Below are 22,043 nucleotides of genomic sequence, written 5' to 3' on the forward strand. Positions count from 1 at the left end.
CAAAATCTTTTTCGCATTAGGTTGACAAATAAATGCGCCAATTGACCAATAACGTTTCGAAATAGTAGTCAATTCTATTTCAGAGAAATAAGCCATCAAAGTCAAAAAATGCACAAAAAGTGATATAGAGTGATATTGAAGTTTTGTTTTTGAAGATAAAACAAGCAGAAATTGATGTTAAAACATGTAAAAACACAATGAAATGTGATTTTGTGTTACCTTAAACTATTTCCACCTAAATAATTTTTTGAAAATCAACTGAAAATTGGTTTTTTCAGGTGGTCCTAAAGATATTTCGCGGCCAAAAAAGTGAGTTTTTGGTGGTACGAGGGTATGAAAAGTGATAGGTTCATGAAAATTTGTTTCCAGGGGTTATTTTGGACTTGGAATCGATTGGCATTCACAGATTTTTAATATCTCTTCTTGTTTTTCTAGAACCCCCAAAATGGAGGGGGGGTCCTAAAGATGTTTCGCGCACTGTATGTTGAAAGTTTTGAATGTTCTCACTGAGTATCAGAACTGCGTTCAAGGTAGAACTGCTAACATTGAAACTGACAGTAATGATAACCGACCAAAATATGACTGGACACTATTTTAAAACAATTCGGCACAGAATTAAAGGTTACGATTATTTTCAGTGCTGATCCAATTGGTTCGGATTCAGTCATCTCGATTTATGTTGCTGCGGAAACTGAGTTTGATTTGAAAAAACTGAAACATTGTTGTGTAATGTCTTCCGTTTTTAGAAATGGAACCCATTTTTAAATTGAGCCTTTAGAAACATTTTCTGCTACAGCTTTTCAGAAGGCTTCAGTTTTCCACCTTCACATATTTCTTTGTATACCTTCTAAAAATAGGTTTTCGAATAAGAAATGTATCCCCTTTTTTGAATGAAGCTTTTAAAAAGAATTTCCGGCAATAGAGAGCTTTTCAAAATGGATATGAAAAATGTCTTTGAGAGTTTTCGCGAACGAATGGAAAAAACGGGAAGGAAACAATTAAAACAGAAATGCATAAAACCTGAGCGCCTGAACAAGATCTAAAGAACAGATATGGAAAAAAGTGCTATTTGGGAGAGTACTTTTTTCCAATGAAATATATCAGATAACTAATGAGAAAACTGATGGAAAATTAAAATCTGAAGCACTGTACATATTTACATCAACTCTAGCAGCTTTCAGTTGCACTTGAGTTTAGACTGTTCGTAAAAAAAGATTTAACAACTTTAACGAGAGAAGTCTTTGGAGACGCGCCTTTCAAACGACCTATAAATTAGGTTATAGACATTTTCGACCATGGGGAGTCCATATCTGCAATCAAAACCTACTAAATGTTTCTGCGAGTCGAGTTAAGAGCTCTCAAATTTCATATGGATAAGCTTTTTACGCGGAATTTCAAATCGACAAGTAGTATACGCAAGATATTTTCATTTTTGCAACGTACGAACACAGGTGAACCGCTAGGGAACACAAATATAACCACGCCTTGTGGTCAAAAATACCTATAACCAAATTTATAGGTCGTTTGAAAGTGGCGTCCCCGAAAACTTTCTTTGTTAGGAACCGTGATTTTTTTCGTGTGACGAAACTTCAAGAACTAGTCGGTTTTTTCCCCTCCAACAAAGTTCAAAATTGGCCTCACCCTTATTCGGCTTTTTTCCTAACATTACATTTTTTCACTAGTTCGGTTCATCTATATTTCACTCCAAATACACTACACTATTTTTGGAAAGAAAAGGACGCTTTCGTTATAAAAAAAAACGTTTTCTTCAATCTCTCTCTTTTTTTTAACAGAAGATCGGTTCCCGCTTTTCTTCAGCCTTTTGTTCAGTTTCTCAATTATTTGGTTTCTGGCTTTTTTCACAGCAGTTTTTTGGGGATTTAGACGCATTCGCTTTCTCAAATGAACGTTTTCTTATTTCCTATTAAAAGTGAGATGGTAATAAAAGAAAGAGGGCACAGAGGATGGTGCGCATTTAAAGAAAAAGAAAAACCGAATAATCGTGAAACTAGAGAAAAGTGGTCGAGAAAGCGAATTTCCGTTTAAAAAAAGGGATGAGATAGAAGAGAACATTTTTTGAAAACGAATGCGTCCGCCTCCTTTCAAAAATAGTGTTGTGTGTTTTGAGTGAAAAAGATAAACCAAATAACTGAGAAACTGAAGAAAAGCGGTCGAGAAAGCGAACTTCCGCTTGAAAAAAGAATGAGATTAAAAAAAAATTTGGGCGGAGCATCGACATCGGAGCCTCACAAACCGACCGGGCTCCTCATTCAGCCTTTTAACCCGAGGTTTGCGTGGACACCCGAGTATCTCAAACAGACTGAACCCGATTTGGGTCTCTTTTTAGTATAATTTCTATATTATTGTACTTTATACTTTCATCTCAAACTTCGAACTAGGGAATGGTCTGAATTTGGGTGAAAAACCAAGTAAATCACATGTATTAACTTTGGATTTTCAAACTAGAATATCTGGATTCTGGAGGCCATTCAGCAATTTTTGGAAACTGATTTCCCATTAAAATTTGATTGTCTTTGGATTGTGTCTTGTTTCTGAACTCCACGGTCAGTTTAGACCATTCCCTAGTAAGCTCAAACACCGAGCATCCTTATCGTCAACCAAAATCAATTCAGTAACGAAGAAATTCTTTTTTCAATCAGATCAATCTATATCGAATCACTTTAATTTATAGATTCATTCGTACATCAAACTCACCTTCACCCAACCCTCTAAAGAATGACTTCTACAAGAATATTTGAAATTTTTCTACTATCCGTACTTGCCTGTGGTTTGTTTTGTGCGGCACCCAATGCTTCTACATCACCAGAACCAGTCGACGAAGTTCTCACAGAAGAATCTGACAAGGAGCTACCCAACGTATACTACGGGAACTACAAAATACACCACTCAGAAAACTGCGATATGAATTTGAACTTGCACTACGGAACCCGCTTCGATTTAGAGCATCTTGATATGACTATCGCTTTTGTGAAGAGCAATCAAAAGCACAAATTTAATGTGAAGTATTCCAAAAACAAAAAAAATGGAAAGCTCGACAATGTTGAATTTGGAAAGCCGATTAAAGCTGGGGAAACGCAGGTGAGATACTTCCGATCAGTAGCTTTGTGTTAGTTTTACCTTGAAAACTAAATAAACTCAAATTTATGGTTTGGTGTGGTATGATTTTAGCTCACCAATGCATAGTTGAACATTGGGCAGTTGTTGAAGACAGTTTTAAAAATACAGAATTAGTTTTCATAGAAAATTAGATGATATTCCACTAGGTATATAGAGATAACTAATATTTGCTTATTTGTTCTTATCTCATACACATGTTCTAATTTCAGTTGATCTTCATACGGAAGAACAGCATTATCTTTGCAAACTACGTAGAAATAATCATCAAAGACGAATTTCTTGTTTTGGTACGTTTTTGTAGAAATGAGGCAAAGAAAATTTGATATTTTTCAGTCTTTCAACTCTACTCTTCCGTGGTTCGTACAACCGAAGCTTTTTTTCAAGAGACAAGAATGATGCTCCTCTCTACTGTGTTTCTCAAATACTTCTCTGCTAAGTTTCCCCTTGCTCTTTTCTAGTTTAGGAGTGTGGTAGTTGAAGTCTAACTTCTCTATTCCAGTTTAAATGAAATTATTATAGATTATGAAAAATGAGACAACATTTAAATCTTCAAATTGTACAATTTTTCTCCTTTTACTCATTTTCAAGACTTTAAAGCACTTCTACTTTCTTTCTATCCGCTCAAAAACTACCATAGCCTTTTTCCTCTGTTCCCTAGCTCCGCTTCTTCTGTTCCCGTGATCATTATCAGTTCCATTCTATCATTTAGTGGCACTATCTTTGCATCATCTCTTTTCTCTCTCTCTCTCTCCACTTTTCAATTCCTCCTTTTCCCTTTGTTCGGTTTTTGTGGTTTGTGTGATAAGAAGAGAATGGTGGAATTAAAAAGTCTACAATGATTTTGAGGAGACATGTGATTTTCACGGTCTCTGACAAAACTGATAACGAAGAATTTGTCACCTAATTAGAATTGAGAAAATCGAAAAAAATGGCGACTGCAATTCCTTTTTTTCCAAAACCAGAGGAAACGAAAACATAAGACATTGATCAAATACATTAATATTTATTTAACTACAAATTAAAAAATAATAAAACTTTACAATTTTAATCCAAATTTTTAAAGCATCGCAGTCTGAGTTCGCAATCTGAAAGTTACAATGGCAAATTTGTCTTTATTGTAAATAGGACATCACTTACATTTCCACATCTTTTTAACTCCAGCCATCTCTTCTGTCGGGCTCATCCATTTTCTTAACGATCGATCCTCTCTCAATTTGTAACTTAAAATGATAAAATGTATCACTCGAAACTTGGAATTGATAAGGAAACAAATTTAAAAAAGCAAAACAACACTCACTTTTTTCCAACTTTCTAACTCCAGACATTTTTTCTGTCGGGTTCATCCATTTTCAAACAATCGTTCCAATTCCCGAGCCACAACTGAAAATGATACATTTTCTTCCTTAAACCATGGAATACTTATGGAAACCAGTATAAAAATTAAAATATAACATCACTTACACGGCTTCCTAACTTCATACACCTCCGCTGGCTCATCCATTCAAATTCCAAATTGTCACAATCCAGATTTGCTATCTGGAAGTGAGAATAATAAATTGTAAAGAAAGTTTAGATCTTCGAATAAACTTACGTTAGATAGATCAGCTCCACTAACTACCAAACCAAATATTATAATTCCAAAAAAATAACAACATAAAAACCATAAAGACCCATACACACTGGGTCAATACTGAAAATCAAATTATTCAATTTCTAAAATTTTAGTCAATTTGAACTCACATGGCTCCTCCAACACATTACCTACGAACAAAACAACTAATTCCAAAAAAATCACTCCAAAAACCATGAAGACTCATACACACTGAGTCAACCTAAAAATTAATAAATCAGTAGTTTGATTCCAAAATCTAGTTTTACTTACATGGTTTAATCAATACAATTTACATCTCCAATCATTAAATTCTAACAAAATCAGCTTTACAAGACTTTAGGCATCATACACACTGAGCCAGTCTGAAAAAAACTATAATCAGTAAACATACCAAAGAAAATTAGATAAACTTACTTCAGATGCAATCGATGACGACAAATAAAAAAAATTGGAGTCCTTGGTTGTTTTCTTAAAAATTTCATTTGATTAATGCGAAAAATTGAAAGAGGAGAACTCACCATCGATGCATTGAACAGAAATAAAATATAACTCCAGTCTCACGACATCGGTGATAGAGAAGAAAAGATAAGAGATAAAAAAATAACTGATATGATACGTGGCGCGGAGTTCGACAGTCATTAAATTTTGAGAATGCATGATCACAGATCATACCATCTTAAGACTCTATCAGTTGTTTGAAAAAATGACTAATCAGAAGATTACAGGTTCGAGATTGCAGGTTTATGGTAAAGAAGTACAAAAGAACATGTACATCGTTGGCTTATATACTAATTAATTAGCATATATGCCAACGGTGCACTAAGTATATAATCATAAATTATCACCCTTAAGAGCTAATAACATTAACATAACTAAATACACAACACAAATCTGTTTCACTTTTTGATCATTGGGAAGCCATTTTTTGACATCACGACACTGGCCAGTTGCGAAACGTCTTACAATAGAACTACTTTTAGAAATGTTGAAGAATTTGGTGAAAATTGACTCATAGGTACAGTACCGGACAAAAATCTATCAACTCCAGCTGTTTTCAGTTGAAAATGACCAATTTTGAGAGTGCGTCATGGTAATACTGATTGTCCCATCAAGTTTATTTTTAATGAATTATACAGATCAAAGGTAGATCTTCATTTTTGAAGTTGACAACCTTTTTGCACGAGCATTCCCTAGAGAGTTATGGTCAATTTTAGACGACAGCTAAAAAATCGCACTATCCTGCACTGAAAATGGTCGATTTGAGGGAGAAATTACTTTGTCGATACCAGTGTGTGCTTTCGAAATTTTTTTTTTCGAAAAACGTTGGAATCGAAAGATTTTTCGAAAATTCTTCGAAAATTTTTTTTCGAAAATTTTTCGAAAAACCCTTCGAAAAATCTTTCGAAAAATTTTTCGAAAAATTTTCGAAGAATTTTCGAAAGAAATTTTTCGAAATTTTTTCGAAGAATTTTTCGAAAATTTTTCGAAGAATTTTCGAAAAATCTTTTGAAATTTCTGGAAGTTTCTAGAAGATTCTGAAAATTTCGGAAAACATCTGGAAACAAGAATTTCGCTCATGGATGGGCATTTTAGAGTTCCGGAGCACATTTGTGTCCGCCCTCGCATAAGTTCCTTGCCAGTTGACTTGTTTATTCACTAAAAATGACTCCAATCAAAATTTTATTGGTGCAAAACGTGTCCGATAATACAAATGTGCTCCGGAACTGAAAACTGTTCATCCATAACCGAAATCCCTGTTTCCAGATTTTTCCCTAAATTTCCGAACACCCCTCAATTTTTCGAAAATTCTTCGAAAATTTTTCGAAAAATCTTCGAAAAATCTTCGAAAAATTTCTTTCGAAAATTCTTCGAAAAATTTTTCGAAAAATTTTTCGAAAGATTTTTCGAAGGGTTTTTCGAAAAATTTTCGAAAGAAATTTTTCGAAGACACACACTGGTCGATACGTAACTTGTGCTCGTACAAAAAAGTTGTCAACTACAAAAATGAAGATCTGTACATTTAAAAAATGTTCAAAAAAAAAAAAAATCTACTTGATGGGCCAATCAGTATTACCATGACCACACTCTCAAAGTTTGTCATTTTCAACTGAAAACAGCTAAAGTTGATAGCTTTTTGTCTGGTACTGTAGTTTCGAACATTCTGAATACAATGAAACTGAAATAAACACTGAATGAAGTGACAACAGTGCAAAATGTTGCGGAGCAAGTTTCAGACTAGTTTTGTGAGCTCCCCAGCAGGAATAGGGTAAAATATTTTGATACCATCGTATTCAGAATAGTCAAACTACCAATGAGTCAGTTTTCAGCAAATTCTCAGACATTTTCTGAAAGTACTTCCCTAGTTAGTTGCAAATACCACAGTAGTAATTAGTTGCAAAATGCTCCAAAGCCAAAACATCTGAAAGTGACACATAGACGCCAGTCCCTAACTCTCACTAACAGCATTTCTGCTGTTTAATCAAATTGAAATAACTGAAAATGAGGAATGAAACAAGACAATTTTTGAAGCATTTCATCTGAACCCGTGTCTTCGAAAAACAAAATATATACACATAGATCGACAAAATTTTGCCATGGTTTGTGACAGTACTTTTCAGGATGTTGATTTTTTCTCTTAAACTGAAACAGATGTTTTTGTTAGATCAGAAAACTTGAGAAACAGTAACACTGGCATCATTATACAACAATTCATTCGTTTTCCAAAAAAAAAAATTACACAAAAAAATTTAATCACGAGTAGCCATTGATTCCAGAAAGATCTTTTGGAGGCTGAAAAAATAATCATTCTTAACAGGAATATGGAAAATCTGTTTTTAGCTCATACATTGACGTTGTTTAATCAAAACTACATTATGATAACTTTATTTAAGAAAAAAGTTAGACTTACACAGATTTCTTCAATTTCCTAAGACACCTCTAGTGGTCCACAGTTCCAAGTTTATCTGAAAAAAAGAGAGCGTATTGAATTTCTTAGATTTTAAAACCTACCCATCTCTACTTCCCTAACGATAGACCTTTTTTGTGTTCCGACGGTCCCAGTTTTGCTACGACTGTTTCCTTTTTTCTGAAAATATAGAATTGTTGTCATTATTATTTATCGGGTATATCAAAACGAAGAATGAAATTCAAACTCACTTTCCCAATTCTATCCAAACTGTCATCCATGTGTTTGGGATCGATTTTGCTGAAATATTAAATAAATAAAACTGAAGAACAGCTTTTTAAGGTTCAACATACCTCTGACGTCGGTGAGTGAATTCCATGGAGTGGGAAAGATATGACTCTGAAAAATTGGTATATTAAAATATTTTTAGCTAGTTTTTTTTGTTCATTTTTAGAAACTTTTGAAATTCCGACTCACCGAATTCTTGGCGAAGCTGACATGTCCGTTTGATATCTTTGCACATACATCGTGGGAAGTTTCATTTCTCTAAAATATGCTGGTTTCTGGTAAAATAGCTGTTTCAAATAACTCAATTTGAGATTCTGTAACTCACAGGTTTTCTCCTTCAACTTTTTACTCAACGAAAACCAATAACTACTCCAGAAGTTGAATTTCTGGAAAAATTCAATGATTTATTTAACAAATCCATTAGCTCACCAGTTGAACTTCGTCCATATTTTTTATAATTCACAACCTGGCTTGAAAACTGGATGCTCGTTCATCTTGACTTCCGTATTGCAAGTAGTCCTTTGTGTTCAATTTTTGCTAGCATCCAAACTTCACCAAATTGAAACCAATAACAATTTCAGAAATTAACAATTCTGGAAAAAGTCAATGAATTATTGTACAGATTTGTTAACTTACCTATCTTACATAATCTACTTTTTTTTAATTCACAAAAAATCAAATTACAAAACAACTATATAGGCGGCGACACAAGCTGCCAGTCTGCAATAAGAAAATTATAACTTCTAGAATGAATCAGTTCAAACCTACATAGTTTCCAATAATATAGATTAAAAAATAACTTCATTCTAAAAAATCACATTTACAAAAAAGGAAAGGAAGATACAAACTCAGCCAACTGCTACATAGAGGAATAAAGAGTGAAAATGAAAGGGAAGGGACGCAATTCGGTTCTATTTGAAAATAGAAAGACGACAGACCCAGAGAAACAGAGAAAAGTGTTTAGTTTCTTTTTTCAGGAGATGAGTCAAATGGAAAGCGCAGTTGCGTTATTACCCGATAAGAACGGAACATCTCTCAAATATGATAGTGAATGATTTCAGAGACTGTATATATTCAGTGTTGGGTTATGTTTTTTCTCTAATATCCGGAAAAACTTGATGAAATGTTCAATTTCTGAAATATATGCTCCTAGAAACCAATAGTAACTTATGTTAGCAAAATCCTATTTCATATCATGCCCGTCGTCTGCCAACTCAAATTGGTCATCCTGGAAACTTGAGAACATCTGAAAATAAGAAACAAGACAATTTCAAATAATTCAATTTTATTGGATTCGAACAGAAACGTATTTATAACTCCAGTATTTCTCCTTATTGTTGTTTTGCAACACCGTAAAACTTAATGCTGCACAACTGTTATTCTGTGAAATGGAGCTATTAAAAACTAAAAAAAAGTGATATTTTTGTCTTTAATGATTCAAAACCACTAGCATTATTTTTCGAATTACGGTTTACTGGTATCATTTTTATTTTTCAGAAAGCGATATTTTCAGTTGTAAGATCACGGAGAGTAAATCCGCAGCGCAAAAACTTTAAAAGTCTGAAGATCTGGAATTTCTTCAAGTATTTCCTTTTGAAATCTAATAAAAAGCAGAATTAGAGCACGGTTTTTTACTTAACAACTATTTATTCAACAAAATAAATTTAATAATAAAAAGTAAATTAACAAATAAATTATTATCTATGACCCCATCCGCTGTCATCTGGTGTGGTGGGAACATCCTGAAAGAGGTTTTTACAGTTTCAGTTTTTAATAGTGAGATAGTTGATTTTTTCATTTCGACTAAATTCTTATCACAATAACTCACCCAGTAATTTCTGGCCGCTTCTAACTCAAAATTCTTTTTTCCATCATTTTTGCAACGGTTCCGACTGAAAAAATAAAAGTCTAGAACTGAAAATTTTATAACAAATATATTACTCACCACAATGCTGCCATCTTTCCAAAGATTCCCAGTACAGCTTGAATTGTCCGGCTGTTCTTCTGAAAAATAGGTAAATTAGCTACTTTAAATGACCAATGAGATGAATACTTACAAAAACAAGAAATGGAGGATTCCGATGAGCGATGGCGATCTGCTGTTTTAGCCGGTCTCTGGCAACATCATGGATCTGTAGTTTCAGAACATTAACATCCTGTATTATTAAGAAACATTTTCTAATCCCTACCTACATACAATACTAATGATTTTCTTTCATACAAAAAACTGAAGATTTTTCCTTAAATATGACGTATACATAACAAAAAACTTACTCACATCGATAATTCTTCATCTCCTTTTCCAAGATAGACCTCATGTGCGATTCGGGAGGTACTGACCTGAAAAATGAAATATTTCCGAGTAAATCATTATAAAACAAGTGAAACTTACATTTCTGCTAGAGCTAGTAGCAGTAACCAACAAATAATCAGCAACAATAACAAAACGATTCAGCATTCGAAGAAAATCAGCATAGAAAAAACAACAATAAAGACGGCCAACCAGAAGGCTGTCAACCTGGAAAATTGAAATTTTTTATATAACTATACAATAAAATATAAAACTTACATTGTTGGTTAGAAATATAAAAATATATATTTTACTTCATAACTATCCAAAAAAACTAGCATTGCCATCTACAATCTACATCAAAACGAAATACTAAACTGACTATTCCATCGCGTCGCTCTCTCCGCCATTCAGAAAAGAAAGAACATAGACGCAGACATTGAAAATGATTGTGTGGTAGGAGTTTCAAAGAACCAATGAAAAAAATTAAAGATAAGGGTGGTCCGAACATCTAGACAGACAGTGAGGCGTGAGCAACAGTGAGGCGTGAGTATTCTGAAATATACAGTACCGGCAAAAAATGAATTATATCTCGCCTTTTTCAGTTAAATATGCGCAACTTCGAGAGTTTGTCGTGGGAATACTAACTGTCCCACAAAGAGATATTTCATCGGATCGAAGAGACTAAGAATGGAACTCCATTTTTGTAGTTGACAAATTTCTTGTAAGGATGCTCCCTAGCAAGTTACATCTCGAAAAAGTAAAAAATTCTATAACTCTCTATAAAGTGTCGGCACAAAAAAGTTAACTACAAAAGCTGAGCTCTACTTTTGATCTGTTTGGTCCATAGAATACTAACCAGGTGGGTAAAATGGTTTTACTATGACGGACTTTCAAAGTTGGACATTTTTAACTGAAAAACAGCAAAATATGATATCATTTGGTACCTACGATTAATTGAGGTGGAAAAACCCAAAACTTCAAAAGAAATTGGGAGCAGATCTGGATTATGTTATTGAAAAATAAAATTTTGACCTGTTGACTATTGAAGCACGAGCATACGTACTCAGATTGCAGGGAAGTTGAATCCCTTTTTAAAAAACTTGTAATAAATAACCTCGTAGAAAATTCTGAATCTCTGGATGATTTTGATTTATTTCCTGTGACGAATCATTGGTCAACTTTTTTTCTTCGTATACTTGAGCTTTTTTTCTTTAGCAATTGAAAAATTTCAACTTCGACTGTCCCTGGAAATATCTTTCGTAGATACACTTGGCAATTTGTTCCCCTGAATCATTTAATTGTGTAATGTTATCCTTTTTTCTTTTTTTTTGGTTTTAAAGTTCCATTCTTAATAGTGTCGTTTCCAGTTTGTTCTCCATAACTGCCAGTGTATTCCGTGTAAACTTTCCTTTTCTCCCATTTTTTTTCAGAACCCATCACATTTCCCTTTTATCACTTTCTCTCTCTCTCTTCTTCTCACAGAAACCACATCAACTTTCTAATAGAGACGCAGCAACATCGACTAGCCACCACAGATCAGTCCCTCTGTTCCTACTAAAAAACGAAAAATATTCCTCGTGCCCCTCTCTCGTTCTAACACATCATTATCAAAACAGCGAGAAGCAAAGGAGCAGGAGCCGTGCCTGGCAGTGTCGGGCGGCGTCCCTCTCTCAATTTGACTGCTCCTCATTTGTCGAAGCCTCCAGGCACCACAAGAGATAGTAGGCGAGAAAGAGGTGCAGGAGACCAGAGAGCGGCCGTCGGAAAGCGAAAACGGAGAAGAGACGGGAAACGTCGTTGGCAGAGAACGCTCCGCATCGAAAAGGGCCAAGGAGAGTGTCCGTTTTGTGTGGTTCGTGAGTGCGGTGGAATATGCCTGCGGTCTCTCCGAGAGACTAGGAGGAACGAAAGAAACAAAAGGAGAATACGTCACCACTATCGACTCGAACGAGAAGAGAGAGAAATGGATGCCCCCTTCTCTTCTTATCGGAGAGTATTGAAATAGTGTAGAAGGGGGGAGAGACGCAGGGTGCCCTTTTCGCTTCGGAAGAGAAAGGGGTCTCCGTTTCATTGGAAGAGATAGTGTAGGAATTGGGACAATGAGAGAGAAAAAAGTGAGTTGACGAGACGATTGATGACAGATGCGTTGCAGGAAGAAGAACAGGAGAAAGTAGGAAAAAAGTTCAACGAAGGGGGACATGACCTATTTTGATGACATTTTCGAAATGTTTTCTGAATATTGAATTAATGATATAATGTAAGGCATGGCTTATAATTATTTAGAAAAATGAACTTCAAAATTGTGAAAAACTTATTACACTTCAAAAAATGTCCAAGATTTCATTATTATTTTAATGTCACGGCATTCTTTGTGTTATCCGGTCACGGTATACTTTCAAGATAGTTTTTCCATCACATCAATTGAATGTATGGCTTCATTTTGTAGGTAACGAATGTTTCACACGGACCCAATCAAGATAGCTATACCGCGTTCATCAATCAGCCCGTTTGGATGCAGTTTTTCAGCGCGTGAACAACTTTATAACACAAAGATAATTAAATATAAATTTATTATTACTACATCACTTTATAAAAATGAATTTATCAACAAAAAAAACTATTTATGACAGCATAAGGTAGCCAAATTGAAACCGGCTCCTACAATTTTTAACAAAAAATTAACAAAATATACATTTAATATTACTTTACGAAAATGAGTTAATCAAAAAAAACTTTTTATGGCAGCATTAGGTAGCCAAATTGAATCCAGCTCCTACCCCATTTAATATTACTACATAAATGAAGAACTTATAATAAAAAATTTAAACTAATCATTTGATGCAGCATGGGCGTGTCCGGCAATTATACCCAAATGGGAAACAACATCTATAATTTCTAGAAAAGAAGGTTAAAATGTAATACATCAAAAAAGTCTTAACATAAAAAGCCAAAAAAACAGAATGAACAACTTCACGCACGAGAAATTATTTTTCCTTTTTGAGACTCCGCCTTTTTTGTCAGGTGCTAAGCTCACATGTTTTTCTTTTCAGTCGTTGCCTGACTGAACAAACTAAAATCAGCTAATCCTAATACCAGATGAAATCCTTTAGAAAGCAGATCAGATGACATGGAAGGGCTCAATAAACACCTATAGGGCTTAAGAAAACTAATTGATGAAAGAGACACTTAATTGAAACACAGGATAATGGAAAGTACAGTAACCGAAACGTGATAATCTAATTAGTGACGTTTTTTGTAAAATACCTGTTATGTGATTTTGCGAAACTCAATTTTCAGCTGAAGAATTGTGTCCTGAAACTGATTTCCCACACTCTTTGAAACATCTGCTAACCTACTTTTCTTGTTTTTTCTTTTTCTCAGTTTTCTGCCGCAGCCTGCCGGAACCCTAGCTTTTGTAAAAAAACACAGGTGATTAACTATTGAGTTTAAATCAGACAAACACTGAAGCTTATCTGCGTCTTTATACAATTGGTTTATTGAGATCAACACATTATTTTCAAAATAAGGGATTATGTGAAATGTGTGGATAAGGCAGAGGTAATGGTTGATCACAAAACTGAGACAAACAGGAAGAAAATAGGAAATGAGCCGGGAAGCCGAGCCGAATCGAGTGAACGCATTGGTGATATTCCTTTTCCTACTTCTTTCTTCAACCGAGAAGAGTCTGAAATATTGGTTTATAGAGAAAAATGACGTTTGTATAAACTGTGACAAAAACGTGGTCGTGTTTTGGATTCAAATTTGAAGCAGGTGTCACCGTGGGTGAAAAAAAAACTATGACTCACTTCCGATGGTGTTGTAGTAGCTTTCATGCAGGATTTCGGGCAGCAACTCTCCTTTTGGTCTATTTTTCAGTTGCCGGCAAGAAATTATTTTCCACACCTGGAAATAATTGCGTACATTTTTTGAATACAGAAATAGAAGTACCTTCAAATCCAACATAGGAAAACAAATCACTCCAAAGCGAAAATAAATTAGAACTCCAAAAAAATCTCAACGATGGATTACATTGTTTCAAGACGCTAACACAAAGCGTCAAGATAACATTTGTAGTTTGAAATAAGATTATTTTAAAGAATAAGATGCTAGCAAATAGAGTATGACGTGATTATACAGGGCAAGACGGATACGCTCAGAAAAGCTCCGATAAGTTACATTCTCCTCCGATATTATGCTTCTGAACCCTCCATTGAAGTTGCCAAAAAGCCAGAAAGAGCAATTTCCTGCATGAAAAGTTATATTCACAGAGTCATGCTCCCTTTTCCTTTTCCGGCGTGCCTCTTGTTTTTTTCAATGTCAATGGCTTTTTGAATAAATTATATATATGTCCATCCATCTTATTAGTACGGCGGCTAAACTGCATTAGAGCAAGTTAAAAAACGAATACCAGTTTTTGCAAGTGAAAACAAGTTATCACAAAATTTGAAAAATCTCATTGTTATGATCCCAACACGCTTAACCCCATTGACACAAACCACGTTAAAAAAGAGAAACGGTTTATGGACAATATCAATGTGAATTAAGAGTTACAGAGATAATCGAATGGCTAGGAATTAATATAATATGAAAATGTTTTAGCAGATGTCAAACAAAAATCATCAGAATCTCAGTTATCAACAATTATCATCTGCTACTCGATTGTCGTTTCTGTTTATGTGATTTGCGAAAAAACCCGTTTTCTTGGTTTTTTCTCGAACTTGTTTCTATATACTTCCCTTTCCGTTTGTGTTGGAAACAGTTTAGTACGTGTAACGTTTTTGCAGGAAATGAAACGGCGCGCGCGTTAGATAGGAAACACGGGATTGAAATTTGTTTATTAACGATGATCTGCATCCGTGAAGTGTTACTTCCTATTTTGTCGATGCAAATATGAATAAGATGTTTAAAAAAAAGTTGTATTGTGTCCTCGCGTTTTTTCAGAAATTTCTACTTCAATTGTTTTTGACCAACTCTATCTGCCACTGAAATTAGATATTCATAGAATTTTTGATCAGCAAGTGACAAAAAAGAGAAAGCAGACAGTGTTTTAGTTTTGAACACATGAAAAGAAAAAGGTGTTCAAAAAGGAAAGAGATTTTCCCGTGCGTGAAGTTATTTATAATGGCTTCTTTTGCGTTGTCCGAGGAAAAAAGAAAAAATGATTTCTTGAAGCAGAAATGTAGTGTTTTTTTGTGTACATGGTTCACAACTTCTTTCATATTTCTTAATTTGTTGACAACTATTATTCACTCAAGCAACCCAGTTTTTTTTTGACGCTTTGTGCTAGTGTCTTGAAAATTTCCTTGTTTTCAATTTTTAAATATCACCTTTCAGATTCCCATCAAAATCGATTTTTTTCGCTTTGGGATAGGTGATGATCGTCTTTCAAATTGAAACGGTTGTATCATGTAAGTTCAAAGAATTCCGTTCAACTTTCTTTATTCAATATAACTACTTCAGGGTTCATCAATTTATATTTCTTCAGACCTGTTCATAAACCTATGCTTCCCAAATCAATTAAAGTTTAAAAAAAAGTATTTTTAAAAAAATTGTTTTTCGATTTCTTATAATAAATGTATGTTAAAAACTTTGATTCACAAGAACAGTTTTTTCCAGCAGGCATTATCAAGATAATGCGTAATAATTTTCACTGCACGTTATTCTCGATTTTCTCCAATTTACCTCAATAAACACGACCAAAGTAGATTTTCTGCCTGAGCGTGTTTCGATAGCCGCTGCTAGAATAGTATGAAGACAAGACTTAGACGCTGGGTATGCGAAATATGAGAGAAGTGTCCCTTCATTAGGAATATTCCAAGCTAGGTGTGTCTTGAGTAACACATTTGATAATAATTGCTTATCGTATAATAAAGGCGCATTTTTTATAGGTATATAACAGCAACAAATAGTTTTTTTAAACAAAAATGTTTCATAGATTTACGGATAGCTTTCTTAGGTCCACAGTTTTCAGGAGCTGCATAATTTTGATTGCATTTATTTTTGACGCTGAGAATTCTGTACCTCATTATGATCTTAGGCAATTTTGACTTTGCTTCAGATTTTAGGCTATAAGTTTTCTCTATTTTCCCTTTTCTCCGTTACTAAACATTTCACTAAAGTTGAATCAGATAATGAGCTACGCTGGCTCGTGTCATGAAAGAAAATTTGAATATAGAGCGGAAGTGGATACCAAACAGCAGGTGCGGAAAGCTTCTAATTAAGGAATTTGTTTCAACATTCACCCTCCTCCAATTGAATATACCCTTGGTGCGGCAAATGGTTGATTCAAATGTTGGGGTGTACGCTATATGTTCACACATGTGGTTCTAGGTTCACCTCGAGAGGGCACAGCAACCCTCAATTTAGTATTAATCCGGGAGATTTTCAAATTTGAATATACAAACTAGGAGAGAGAGAGACGGAAGTTTGAGCTCTGGTGAGATCTGAACTTAGTCTATGACACGCATATAGTTATTCTTCAGTGTGCGATACATATGTGAATGATGCCCCGGTACTAAAACATTGAAAAAGACACGGGTCTTGCTGGCTAACGTTCTATACCAGATAGCACATCTCTTTTTCAACTTCAGTAGGTGGAGACAGCATTATGCATACCGGTAAAACACAACAAGCACTCCTTATTGCAGTCAAGTATATTCAGACACTAATTCCATCATTTATCAAAAGGAAACGCTCGTATCATGTAAGTTTATAGAATTCCGTTTCTCTTTTTCCCCTCAAATGTGATTCATTTTTGATGACTCATTCTTCCAATTGCTTTATCTTGTTTTTGAGTCCCCACATTTCTAACAATTGATCATCGATAAGTTTATTATTCACAAAGGAGAAAGGCCATTTTGCCAGATGTGACCAACCAAGTCTATGTATATAAACATAATAATGAAGGTCGATCTGGCGTACACACAGTGACACGAGGTGTTACGAGGCAACAGTTATGTTGTTAACCAATATCTGAAGGATAGATGTGCATCTGAAATGTAAACAAAACTAGAGACAAGAAGGCGCAGATAGTTGAGAGAGTGCAAGGGTGAACAGCAGGAGGAGGCGGAGCTTGGAAGCAAAAAGGGGCGGATCATAGAAACAGTATAAATATGAATCAACGAAGAGACAACTCATTCGACTCTGAGGTCTACTCCCGGACATGTGGACCACCCCTATTATCCCCCTGCTTTTCTTTGAAATCTAGATTATTATTTCTATATTATTTATTGTGTACTTATTCTAAAATGAAGACTTCTGCCGATGGAAGTTTGAGGTTAGTTCTGGGGTTGGTATATAAAAGTGGAGTTGAGCACTGATTTAGACGAGGAATTTTAGTTTTTACATTAAGAATCAGCACAGCCTGAAAAAACTCTTTTAAACTCCAAAATTTTGACACAAAATTTTGAAAATGGACCTAGAAACCTCAAAGCATGGGAAACGGCATTCTTTTAGTCGAACTAGTTTTCTAAACACTTTTAAGAAATCACTATTTTTGGAAAAACTGAAATGAGGGATCTTTTGCAGATCAAAAAGGTGTTATTCTAATAGAAAGGGTTCTTCTTTCCCCTCCTTTACCGATTTGCAAATTTCTTGCGCTTGTCGATATCGGTTTTCTGTCTACATTGGTTGCAATGCCTTCCCCTCTCTCAGCTTGACACATCAAAAACTTTTACCGCCAGTTTTCCGCCGAGTCACCTCTAAAACAAGTCAACCTCCTTTTTGAAAACCGTGACTCACAAACGAAGGTACTTGGCGGTAGTGTCTTTTGATGTGAACTATAAAAACTCAGATTCAATTAGGACAATGTCGTTAGTTGCAATGAGTAGGAAAAGTAGTAGAGGAACAGGAGATGACTAGGAGAGAATGGGAATGAGGTGATTCGAAAACGATTAGTAGACTAATTAACAATAATTTCGAAATTGGAATGGAGAAAAAAGGGGAGCATTAGCAATAATGGCGTAGTGAAGGTTAAAAAAAAGGAAATATAATTATGGGAATAGAAAATAGTCATAGGCTGACAGGGACGTTGAGAGGGGTCGGCCTGGTGCTCTAGGTTGACGTAATAGGTGGAATTACTACATGAGCGGGTGAGCTGGGACTTGACGGAAAATAGAGGTGATTCTCGTAAATGTGGGGATAATTCTACTGATAAATTTTGTAGAAACTGAAATTTTTGATTATATTAGTTCTCTTAGAACGCTGACGACTAGACCTTGATAAATATGTATTGTCGAAGTTGGCATTTTCCGTTTCATGATTCTCTTTGGTTTTGATTATTTAATCCAATGGTTTCTAATTTAGGCCAGCATGGACAACCACGCGTTCACCCCCATCAACGTGCACTTCATCCTGCACATCCTCTACCAACTGTTGGTGAACGCCAATAGAAGTGAGTTTAAAACTTGAACTATTTTTCAACAACAACTAGTTTTCAGGCAGGGAAAGAGAGGAGCTCTACCGCGTCTTCCCGAGACCAGCAGGTCGACCAGTCGGTGGGGAAGAAGGTCTCACCGCCTTCCGTCTTGTCACTCCAACCCCCGGTAAGTTAAACGTGCCATTGAAACTTTTAATATGTTTTTATTTAAGAACCGCCCGTCAACTTTGTTTGTGAGGCCCCAGCTGGAACTCAGTACCCCACCAGGAAAGTCCCTGGGAGCACAGCAGCTGGGGACTCACGGATCATCTCCCTGCTGCTGATTGCCCTCCACTGCCTCTTCCCGCCAACAGGTACATCTTTTTGATATAAAACTAGTTTGAATGTGAGCAATCAACATTCTTTTCTCAGGAATCGCAGTCGTTGGCGACGAAGGAAGCGACGGACCTGCCCCTGGCTCCTCTGGATCTGGCCCCGGTACATCACTCAACGGAGAAGATGGAAACGGTATGGTCTTTCTCGTTTCAATTTACAAAACCTCAGTTTCCTTTTCAGACACATCTTCCTCAGACGATCAACCAGGGCCATCACGCCGTCGCTCCGAGCCGGACATGAGGGACGTTGGAACCGGAACAACGGAAGGTGAGCTTTAAAACCAAAAAGTTTATGGCTAGTTACATTTGTGTTATCAGCAGAGGACCCTCGGCTGGCTCAACTGATGGAAGAAAACGAGAGGCTAAAAAAGGAAAATGAGGAGAAAGGTTAGCGAGATACGGGAAGGGACACCTCAAAATACTTTTTTTTTCTGTAATTTGTTCGTTATCAGACAAAAAGTTGGAAAAGGCAAAGAAAACAAAAGAACTCATAGTTGTCAAGGCGCGGGTAATTGGAGCCAAAAAACTCAAAATTCAAATTTTCTCGTTTATTTCGAAATCTTTTGAATTTTTCTAACAAAAAAGTCACATTTTCGACAATCATACAAAATTAGGAAAAATTCTGAATATTTTTTTCAGGCTCAACTTCCTCAGACGACCAGCCGGGACCATCACGCCGCCACTCGAAGCCAAAAACAAAGGATTTATATAATTTATTTTTTAATATTTATTTTCTACGAGATAAAAATATATTTGTATATTTTTGAAAGTCTTTGAATCATAACACCACTTTCCTCCGAAAGCTCTTATTAAGAGATTGTGAGATAATTTCAAATGTATTCTTTGTCCTTTATGTTCAAATGTCACATAGGGATTCCAACGGAGAGTATGCCTTCAAAAATATTACGGAACACACTCATCTGGTAGAAATGGATTCGACTATTGCGCGACGAAGAGAAATTTGCATTTCTTATTCTAATTTTCATGGTTTTGACTTGAAACGGTGCGATGTAAGCCTATTTCTGTCCTGGTACACTAGTGTTTCTAGTTTGATGAAAAGAAGCAGGTGTTCTTACGAGACGGGTTCATGTTTACTTTTGAAAAATAAACGTCTCGGACTAATTGAACGTGATGACTCAATCTAAGCTTCAAATTTCTACCACCTAATTATTAATTACCGCAATTATAAAAGAGAATGGCCCTAAACCTAGAAAGTATTTGAATAATGTCGATCTTGCTTACTCATGGTTGTGACAGAATGATATTTAATTGAAATCAACTTTCTTGAACCCTTTCAAAAAGTAAACATAACTAGAGAAAAGGGTAAAGAAAGAGGGTGCAGAGAAACAATGGGACGAACAACGTGGAGATTCTCTCACATAACGAGAGAGTGAGAGAGTGCAGCATTGCAGAAAGAGGCGGCGCGTGGAAGCAAAAGGAGGCGGAGCTTCCGAACACTACATATAGGAAACGACGAAGAGGTTATTCAAACGACTTCGAGAATTGCTACCGGTATGCAGTTCGCCCCAATTATATGTATTCTATGATTTTTATTGAATTCTAATTATTCATTTTTTGTAATGGTGACAGGTTAGTTGTGGGATAAAGTTCTTCAAAAAAACACCTTTATGCTTGAAATTTGATTATCTAGAATGAGTACATAATAAATTTGCAGTCTTCATCGATGTCATCTGGTATGGATCGTCGCAAGTGACAAATGGAGCATCTTTGCAATAGAAGGTTAGTTTTTTTTTCAAAACTGTTAAATTTTAACTTGTAAAGAAGATAGTCGGCTCAAAAATTGAATTATATTCCTGGAAATTGTTTTATACTTCCGGAAATCGTAGTATCAAATTGGAAAACTGCATTTTTTAACAATTTTATTCAGAAAAATGGAAAAATGACTGACAAAAAAGGCAGACTTGCAAAGGGGCTAGGCAGTGCCGGGCCAATTTGAGATTTATCACTGGCCCGGTACTGCCCGAGCGGAGTTTAGTTCGAAAATTTAATTATATTTTTAAATACCATATAAAACTCACGTGTACGGAAGATTTTTGACTATTTCTGATGAAAAGTTCAAAAAATTTCAAAAAAATTGTTTTTAAAAAAATTGTGCACATTTTTTTGATTCCGGCCGACTTGGCAGGGCCGAGATTTTGCAAGTCTGAAAAAGGGTGACGAATGTAGAACAATGGAGAAAATACACTTTCATCAGTCATAAATAACCCGATTAGTCATTCGTTTCCCAACCGACTGCTCTTTTTGGTGTCTTTACTAGCCGTTCGTCATTTTATTCAGGTCTCCCCTTTTCCTTCTCCCCTCACACATCTAATACGTATTATAATGGCACTCTAGACATCTTCAGGAAAGAATAACGACAAGCCGCTATAATACAGTATTAACGGTAACTTGATTATCCATCTGTTTCTCAACCGTCTGCCATTTTTTACCTCATTGCAAGCAGTTCGTTTATTTAGAAAGGTCTCCCACTCCTCTCGCCCCCCCCCCCCTCCTAACACATCAAATAGACATGACCGCCAATGCCTCTGTCAAAAATAACACCGCTCAAAGAAACCACCCGACCTTTCGGTAGTCTTGAGTTCCATGAATCACAAACAATAAGACTGGACGGAGGTCCCTTTGATATAGAATAGACCTTGGTTCAATTGAGAATATGAATACACCAATAGAACAGTGTTTTCTTGTACCGTTATCAATTTTCACTTGCAAATTTCCAGAAACTTAGATTTCATTCATTAATATTGAAAAATAAATCTTTCTAGGATACAAAGTTTTGCATATATGTAGTCATTCAGCTTTTTTAAACTAGATATTCCAAAATTACATAAAAAACGGAGTAGCAAAAGCAATGTTAATTTTAATGTTACAAAAACTTTTCCTGAAAATCAGATTTTTTTATTGAAATTTAAGTAACAAATTTTTCATTCATCTTCCCTCTTTTTCAGAAAAAAGTTGTTTGAGGGAGAAAAGGAAAAGTGGACGAAGTGTCATTGAAAATAGTTTAAACATGCAGTATATATATTTTATTACTAGAC

The 22,043-nt window shown here is 35.3% G+C and overlaps 3 protein-coding genes across 3 annotated transcripts; 2 read left to right on the top strand and 1 right to left on the bottom strand.

Moving 5' to 3' along the window:
* Nucleotides 1-2,736: 2,736 nt before the first annotated feature.
* On the top strand, nt 2,737-3,132 carry GCK72_026092 (uncharacterized protein; the record flags this gene model as incomplete). Its single annotated transcript, XM_003102048.2, has 1 exon — nt 2,737-3,132. The coding sequence occupies one exon, from the start codon at nt 2,737-2,739 to the stop codon at nt 3,130-3,132; it is 396 nt and encodes a 131-aa protein (XP_003102096.2).
* Nucleotides 3,133-9,640: 6,508 nt separating this feature from the next.
* Nucleotides 9,641-10,401, bottom strand: GCK72_026093 (uncharacterized protein; the record flags this gene model as incomplete). The annotated part of the gene is made up of 7 exons (XM_053736651.1): nt 9,641-9,685; nt 9,772-9,835; nt 9,889-9,947; nt 10,001-10,075; nt 10,137-10,170; nt 10,222-10,283; nt 10,336-10,401. The coding sequence occupies 7 exons, from the start codon at nt 10,399-10,401 to the stop codon at nt 9,641-9,643; spliced, it is 405 nt and encodes a 134-aa protein (XP_053580217.1).
* Nucleotides 10,402-18,546: 8,145 nt separating this feature from the next.
* Nucleotides 18,547-20,724, top strand: GCK72_026094 (uncharacterized protein; the record flags this gene model as incomplete). Its single annotated transcript, XM_053736652.1, has 7 exons — nt 18,547-18,628; nt 18,675-18,779; nt 18,826-18,966; nt 19,025-19,120; nt 19,169-19,255; nt 19,306-19,374; nt 20,663-20,724. 7 exons carry the CDS (start codon nt 18,547-18,549, stop codon nt 20,722-20,724), a joined length of 642 nt encoding a protein of 213 aa, XP_053580218.1.
* Nucleotides 20,725-22,043: the final 1,319 nt, after the last annotated feature.

The sequence above is a fragment of the Caenorhabditis remanei genome, chromosome X (assembly GCF_010183535.1).
Source record: "Caenorhabditis remanei strain PX506 chromosome X, whole genome shotgun sequence".
Lineage (NCBI taxonomy): Eukaryota > Metazoa > Nematoda > Chromadorea > Rhabditida > Rhabditidae > Caenorhabditis > Caenorhabditis remanei.